The 8,485-nt window shown below is 39.0% G+C and overlaps 1 protein-coding gene across 1 annotated transcript; it reads left to right on the forward strand.

Annotated features, from left to right (window-relative positions):
* Window positions 1–3,530: 3,530 nt before the first annotated feature.
* On the forward strand, window positions 3,531–7,787 carry LOC145981911 (protein GVQW3-like). Its single transcript, XM_083115407.1, has 2 exons — window positions 3,531–3,901; window positions 7,718–7,787. The coding sequence occupies exons 1-2, from the start codon at window positions 3,531–3,533 to the stop codon at window positions 7,785–7,787; spliced, it is 441 nt and encodes a 146-aa protein (XP_082971533.1).
* The last annotated feature ends 698 nt before the right edge of the window (window positions 7,788–8,485 follow it).

Here is an 8,485-nt window from a genome sequence, read left to right on the forward strand (position 1 = left end):
CTTGAACAACAACTGATTTTGGACGACCTTCGCGAATCTCGTCGGTGAGCGAATGGTGGCCACGATTAAATTCGTTATACCAGCGTTTCACAGTGGCAAAGGATGGGGCTTCATCGCCAAATGTGGAAGTAAGTTGATCGATGCACTCTTGTCTTGATAATCCACGTCGAAAATCGTAAAAAATCATCACACGAAAATGTTCACGAGTTAATTCCATGTTATTGTTGTCGCGCAATCTCCAAGGCAACATAAACAACACAAATGAAGCTATTGACAAAACATTTGAAGTACGTTGTGGTCAATAATGCCAGACGATTCCGTACAAACGTCAAATCGCGCCTAACTTCAATCAGTGTTGCCAAGGCTCAAAATATAAATAGTGACCCTCGTATAACACGTATATATCAACAGGCCAAATGTTGGATTTGTTTAGTAAAAATAATAATAATAAACACTATTAACAATGAAATGGCTATTTCCTATGACTTTTTCACTTTGTAACGGAATGTTTTGTGACACAGAGAAAAGCGGCACCGTTCAGGCATGCACCTGCCATCACACAGAATGTGTATCAGCTGTATTTGTGGGGCAAGAAATAATTTAAAATATCTCCCTTAGCGCTGGAAATCCGCAATATAATTTCGATCTCTCTTTCTTCTACGGCAGAGTAAACAAGGTGGCTACAGAAGTGAAAGCATTGGGATGCTAAACACAGTGGAGGTGGCATGGGTTGGTGACTCATTGAATCAGTATGATGTCATTTGCTCTTGATTGGCATAGCAACAGTTTTACAACCTACAATTAAGAAAGCCATTTCTTCAACTGAATTGTACTGCACATTATATACAAGATATAATTGTTTGTTGCTTTTCTCCATCATAAACCAGGGTGTGTATTATACATGCGTAAATATGGTAGTTATCATTCTTACTTTGTATTTCAGTTATTTTATGTCACTTTTCTATGTCTTGGGTGAAACAGTGAGAATGTAATGTGAACTGATGAATGTGATATGATCCTCCCGAACCATATCAAGGATTCGGTCATATTTAATATTATTCTTAATTATTTTACTTTTTATATATTCACTGTTAAAAACGTTATGAAAGATGAGTTATTTAATATTTGAACTAATGACCTAATTCTATCATTCGAGAAGTTTAGAATTTGTTATTTGCAAGCTTCTTGAAAGCAAAAGCTTTCATTGTTGACAATTAGTCAAAAGTATGTGTTCTCAGTTTTAGAATCAAACTACTTGTATTATGAAAGCCATAAGAGCTAAATTTCAGTTGGAGTTATTAGTAATATAAGCCTTATGGACATTGGAAAGAAGTTTTTAAGAATGTGACAACTTTATAGTAGAGAATATTATAGAAACTTCAAGGATCATAATTGTTGTTTTAGACATAGAAAAATGAACCTTATGGAATATACTGTTTAATCTTTAGAATATTGCCATTATACACAAATTAGTTCTGCATATCACAGATGTAGCTATGTTTATCTTTTGTGTCACGGGAGGCGCTCTGCTTGACATGCGGGGGTATAAATACAGCTTCGGAACCTAATTCAGGGGCATTTTCATCACCGACTCCGATGGATTAACATCTTAAATACTCAGCTCCCTTTATGGGAGGGTTCAAGAACTCAGTCTTCGTTCCCAAATTAGCTTAGAGACATAGTTATTCTGTCGTATGGGTAGGTTCGCCCTGTGGACATGCTAACATGTCACCATACGAAAGAATAAGTTCATTTCAACTTTATTTTGAAGTTTTCTGAAATTTTAAATAAAATCTTCACAAAATAATGTTAAATTTCGACTCAGAACTTACTGTTATTCTGACGCATGGGTAGGTTCGCCCTGTGGACATGCTAACATGTCACCATGCGTGAGAATAAGTTAATTTACGATTTCTTTCAACTTTGTGATAATTCAGTTTGATTTCTTCGAAACATATACGTAATATATTTTCAATTTTTGCATAAAGCAACAGGACTTAATGTTATTCTGCCGTATGAGTAGGTTCGCCCTGTGGGCATGCTAACATGCCATCATACGGAAGAATAAGTTCAGATTATTTCGTTACATGATTATTATTTATTGATCAGGTTATTCATTATTGATATCTGGCATGGTTAGGTTTCGCCCTGTGAACATGCTAACATGTTGCCATACCCGATATCAAGTCGATGTCTCTAATATTTTACGAATTAATAGCAGTTTGTATTTCTGCATATATATCTTGAAGCCAGACCATAATGTCCAATTTATATTAAGATCGGAGTCAATACTTAAAACCTTCGCCAGTCACGTCAAAGTCATGCTTCATTATGTCAAGGAGCGTTCATAAAGTTCCAAGCAAGCGCCTGGTCGTCTTTATATAACTGATATGACAGCTTGATCCATATTATGTAAATAAACTGCAAAAGTCGTGTAGATTTAATTATAAGAAGGAAATCTGTTCTGTCCTTTATTTATGGAGATCTGTAACTAAGATGTAAATTTATAAAAGTATCTTGAAAATAAACCATCTTCAGGAAAATAATTGTCCATAAAGAAGCCTACTGAAGACGCAGACCTTTCTTCGGAAACAGATGTTATTCATTTATAAAATCTCCTTTTTCCATAGCCTATCAAATGATTTAGTACATAACAGTCGAAGCTTCATATCCCACGTATTTGTACTACTATACCCGTACCTGAGAGGGGTCAGAGTATCCCATTAGCCCACTGAGTTTTAGCCGAGGTGAAGAAACAGATGACATAGGATATTGAAAGGTGATTGAAGGAAATAGGAAGGTAAAGATGAGGATGGACGCTTTGTCTTCGTGATGTAATAGCTGCGATTGTATAGTTTTTCGAAGGCGATTTATGCTCGAGGACGCTGACGACAGAGGGTGGCCTAAAGGTTCGAGAGAGGAACCGCCACAAAGCCTAGTTTCAGTATGAGAGCAGCCTAAAGTGTCGCGATGGATGTTTCCGCTCACTTTCTTCGTCTCCTTCGAAGTTTAGAGCTGGCGATCGAGCGCAGGTCTCTCCCCAGCCATGCAGCTAAGCAATGATGATTTTAAAAAGATATTATTTGTTTTATTTTGATTTTGAGCGTTTTCCCTCATCAGTTGTTATGTTTTCCTTCCCAATTTTGCGTAACGCTATGCGTCGCTCTTCATAGTCATTCACCTGTTGATATGTGCTGATAGGAATATTGGCGGGCCTGAAAGGGCACCATTACAAATGATCAAACAATAATACATCAATGCATTACCAGTATTCACACTACGGATCACTGGCTTCATAGCATCTTCCTCTGAGCATTATGCCATTTGTTCAAATACCAGACTTGGCATAACCTGTTCTGTTACCAAGATGTATATATGAGGGTGAATCAAATATGAATGAGCCTTGATTGGCTAAACGTCGGAATGGTTAGCAGGGTGTGATTGGGCATGTGCGGCCGGTAGGTGGGGCTGTCGTGATTCGGGAACCAGAACAGCCGGCGTGTCGCATGTTTCATTTAGTAGCTCTCACGATGAGTGAGGAGAGTGTGCCAGTGTCTGTTGCGCAATGCATAATCATCAAGTTCCTCACCCAGGAAAACATCAAACTGGCCGAAATTTACCGGAGACTGCAGGCCCAGTTTGGGAATGGTACCCTCTCGTGGGCAAGAGTGAAGGTGTGGTGTAAGAAATTCCAGCAAGGTCGTGAACGTGTTGTAAATGAAGTGCACCCCCGTCGTCCTCGCACCAGTGTGACGAATGACAACATGGCTTGTGTTTGTGAGCTTGTCGAACAGGATCGCCGAGTCACTGTGAAGCAAATTGCGGCAGAACTTGGTGTGAGCTATGAAAGTGTCCAATCAATCATCACAAAGCACTTGGGCTTCCGCAAAATCACATCTCGGTGGGTTCCCAAGCTGCTGAATGTTGCTCAAAAAGATGACCGAGTTCGCATTGCTCGCCAGCTTCACACTCGTTTTGACGTGGAAGGGGAAGCGTTTTTGCATCGCATCGTTACCTGTGACGAGACATGGGTGCATCATTACACCCCAGCATCCAAGCGTGCCAGCATGGAGTGGAGGAGGAAAGGCGAAGGAAACCCCGTGAAGGCCAAAGTTCGGTTGTCTGCGGGGGAAGTTTTGGCGATGATGTTTTGGGACTGGAGGGGAATCTTACTGGTGGATTTTTACACAAACGTCGGACCATCAACGCACCCTACTACTGCGGCCTCCTGGATCAAGTTAAGGTGCAGTATAGATGCAAACGACGAGGCTCTCCCATCCGCCAGGTCTTGTTCCTCCACGACAATGCCAGACCCCATACAGCAGGTGTTACGCGGCAGAAACTGGTGGAAATGCACTGGGAACCGCTTCCGCATCCACTGTACAGCCCAGACCTTTCACCATGTGATTTTCACCTGTTCGGACCCCTCAAAGAAGCACTTAGGGGCGAGCGATTTGCGACCAACGATCAGGTGGAAACCTTTGTGCGCAACTGGTTGGCTACCCACCCAGTTTCATTCTACGAGAACGGCATCAAGAACCTACCACAACGTTGGGAAAAATGTATCACTAAGGGCGGAGACTATGTAGAAAAATATAATGTGGCAATGTCTCTGTTTCCTTCAATAAATTTTGTTTTTCCACACAAGGCTTGTTCATATTTGATTCACCCTCATATATATTATGTATTATTTGTCTATGTTTGTGAATATTTGTGTGTGTGTAAAAGAGGAAGGAGGGAGAATGTGTATGTTCGTACATACAAGTTGTAAATGAAAATGTAATATTTTGATATTACCTTTCTGTAATTGGAAACTTGTCTCTGTTGAAGGGAAATAAATAAATAAATATGTGTCAATTTGTGATTGTCTTCAATTTCATATCACCATTTATCCTAATAATTAGTAGGGCCCAAGGTTCGAAACCCAGTGGAGGCACATAGTGGTTCGTATCCCACTTTATACTGTAGGTCCAGTCTCGATTAGTCTTACTGTGCATAAAGTGGACTTAAAGACACCAACTCAATTAATAATTAATTAACTCATAATTAGCAAAAAGTGGCAGCCAAATGATGTAAGAATAACACAAATACAAAAATGTATTCTGTGGAATTTTTTCCATTAATTTGTTAGCTATTTTCGATCTTTTTGTTTCTCCTTTCTGCATGTTCAACTATCCTCTTCTCCAGGGATCATCTGGATTGTTCTGTGTAAGCTCTTTCACATTTAATTATAATAAAACGTTCAACTGAAGATGAGAGAAGAGCAACTCATAAAGCAGGGGTCCTCAAAATTTTCATTTCACGGCACCCTTAGTGCTTCAAGATTTTTCCGTAGCACCCAAGTCAGAATGTAGGCTTATCTAACACTTGAAATGCTCAGTTAGTTTGGTTAGGTTGCTTGCCTTAAGTTAAAACGTAAACACACATTTCAAATTCAGAAACATTTTATATGTAAGAAATACTAAATAAGCACATATTTGGAACAATCATATCATTGAATCAATAAATATTGGAACATTTTGCAGCACCCCTGTAAGCCAGCCATGGCACCCCAGGGCACTGCAGTGCACACTTTTGGAACCACTGTCATAAAGTAAGGTAACAATAGTTAAAGGGTAAACTAGACAAAGATAATGCTAATATATTTCATAGTTGTAGTTATCTGTTATTGATAGACATGTATAGTATAATCCACCCTTGCACATGTAACATTTTCCAAGTTATTGAGGGATGACTCATAGTCATACGTGAATAGTAGGTAAGGTAAAGTTCCCTGTACATATTTCACCCTGCCATGAAAACACTTTTAGGGGATGTCAAGGTATTCGTGATGTTAGCCATTTTGGAAGTGATGTGATCAACACCACACTCTGGCTGTTTTAAACCTCCAGATACCCATTTATTTCAGGCTGGGTGAGTTCCAGAGCAAATTTATGCAGGGACAAGGGTGGAGAAATTCTGACCTTGAATCACCCACATGAGAAAACCTGGGCCTCCCGTGTGACAGGCAGACACCTTACCAACTAGACCACCGTGGCTCCTCTTTGAATAGTACAATGATTGGAATGACCAAAACTAAATTCTATGGTATAACAGCCCATGACAAATTGGGGCTGATACCTGGTCCCATTCTGACGTTTTCAAGACCATACTCCACTACCATTTTTTAAAGTAGCTGCCCAATAGTCCTCATGGTGCTAGAGCACCACTGAAATTTTGCAGCTCCCACCAGGGATTGAAGGCTGGACAGCAACTCCAAAGGTGAAAAGTCTAACCATTCGGTACACATGAGCTCTGATTCAAATAGCAACTACTTGTAACATTCATTGAAGGAAAGCTGTCAGGAAAATTGCTCCTTCTATAACAACTGAAGGTCACCCTAATTGATTCTAGCTACTTTGAGCATTACAAGACAGTTTTTTTTAAATTACTCGCACAAAAAGATAAAGCAAGCATTGCTGTCATGTGTGTATGTCAATTAAAAATATTAGACAAAAAGACAAGAATAAAATCGTAAGTATTCTTATGGTTAAGAATTAGTGGAACATTCCTAATGAGGTTGGTTGATAATTGACAGCTGATTTAAGATAAAAGATGCCTGTGTTGAAGGCTATCCAGAAATATTGTCTTTGGTACGTAATGAGTTCAATGATGGACAAGATAATTATTCATATTATCCAATTGGCATTAACTTGCAATAATTTCTTATGAAATCAACTGATGATTTATTTGAACAAAATTTGAGTTACTGATGGTTAGCTGTATGTTTGGCCTAAGAAGAATTCTGGCCATACTTGTCTTCAATTGTTGAACCAAATTATAGAAATGAGTATCCATCCTGCTCTCAGAAAGATTATCCTCATTTCGAAGATAATTGGCATTTTGCCTGCATCCTCATGCTACTGTAGTTTGCTATGGAGACCTTTCTTCATATTATGTACCCTTTTCTGTGTCGGGCAATATGTCCACTTCTGGACCACCTTAAGATATTCTCAAACCGGCCGTGGAAATCTTGCAGACGAGTTTGCAGTCAATTGTCTTGGATGCACTGCTATTGCCATTTCATCATTCGGCTCGATCTATTGCAACATCAGAAGTAAGAGGATTGTGAAAGTATTTAATGCAGTTTCCAACCTTCACTGGTACGTTCCTCACCATATGATCGTAAAGCAGAGAAATTTACAGATCTTCGTCATCCTTCAAATTATCCTTGTGTTTATATTCACTGTTGCTAATTGCTTTGGTTTGCACATTACTCTTAGCGCATCGTTCTTTTGTACTGCTGGGATAAACCTTGTCATACTCCAAAATACAGTAATTGAAATGCAATATGTGACCTGCTTATTCACTGTGAAACACCTCTTGTCTTCAATGCAACACTATTTACTTGATCATATATATACTTGCTCTAGACTGGGAAAACATGAAATGGTAGACATATCAATTCTCAGATTTTCGAGCATGCATTGTGGTGATACCGTTGACCTGGCAACAATTGCTGATCCAGTTAGATTGTGCTCAGAAGTGCAAAAATTGCGCAATCTTCACAACAGACTGTGCGATGCTGTGAACTATATTAATGAACTATACGGATTCCCCCTATTAACTCACATGGCTGAGTTTTTTCTTGTTCTCACGTGTAGCATATACTATGAGGTTGGCGTTATCATCTATGAAAGACCTCAGCTAGATGAATATGACATCATTATTTTCTCAGGTACTTCTTTTTTTATGATGTACCTCCTCAGACTCCTTACGGTCACCAAGATGTGTTCAGCAACTGCTAAGGAGGTAAGTTCATTTAGGCTACAAGAGTGATAATTTTATAGAATTACTTTAGTTGTAAACCATATTTGAAAATGATGCAATCTCAAAAAAAATTCTCTGTTACAAGTAGAGCTATATTTTAGCATATTTTTGTGGTAAGGGTGATGTCTTCCTTAAATATATAGAAACTCATATTATGAAGAAACTAATGAAGGTGCAGACATTGGGAGTGATCATCATTTGGTAGTGGCTAACTTTAAAATGAAAATTCAAGCTCAGAAGAAGAGAATGGAACAGACAAGGACACGGTATGATGTTAGTAAGTTAAAGGATAAGAATCTCCAGGAAACCTTCAGGATTGAACTGAGAAATCGGTTCCAAGTGTTGACCGATGAAAGTGAGGAGAATGAAACAATTGAAAGAGAATGGACAAAAATCCGATCTGCTTTCGCAGAAGTAAGTGAAAAGGTTCTGGGCTTTAAGGATAGGAGGAAAAAAGATTGGATGTCTCTGCAGACCTGGGAAAAAATTAATGAGAGAAAAGTAATTAAGGAGGCAATGAACTCAAGCAGGACAAGGGCAAGGAAGGCAGAATTGCAAACAAAGTATACAGAGAAGGATCGAGAAGTAAAGAGTAGTGTTCGTAGGGATCAAAGAAACTGGGTAGACAATCTGTCTCAGCAGGCGGAGGAAGCAGCAAAAAAAGAGGAATCTTAAA

This window comes from Lepisma saccharinum, chromosome 30, assembly GCF_977018435.1.
Source record: "Lepisma saccharinum chromosome 30, izLepSacc3.1, whole genome shotgun sequence".
Taxonomy (NCBI): domain Eukaryota; kingdom Metazoa; phylum Arthropoda; class Insecta; order Zygentoma; family Lepismatidae; genus Lepisma; species Lepisma saccharinum.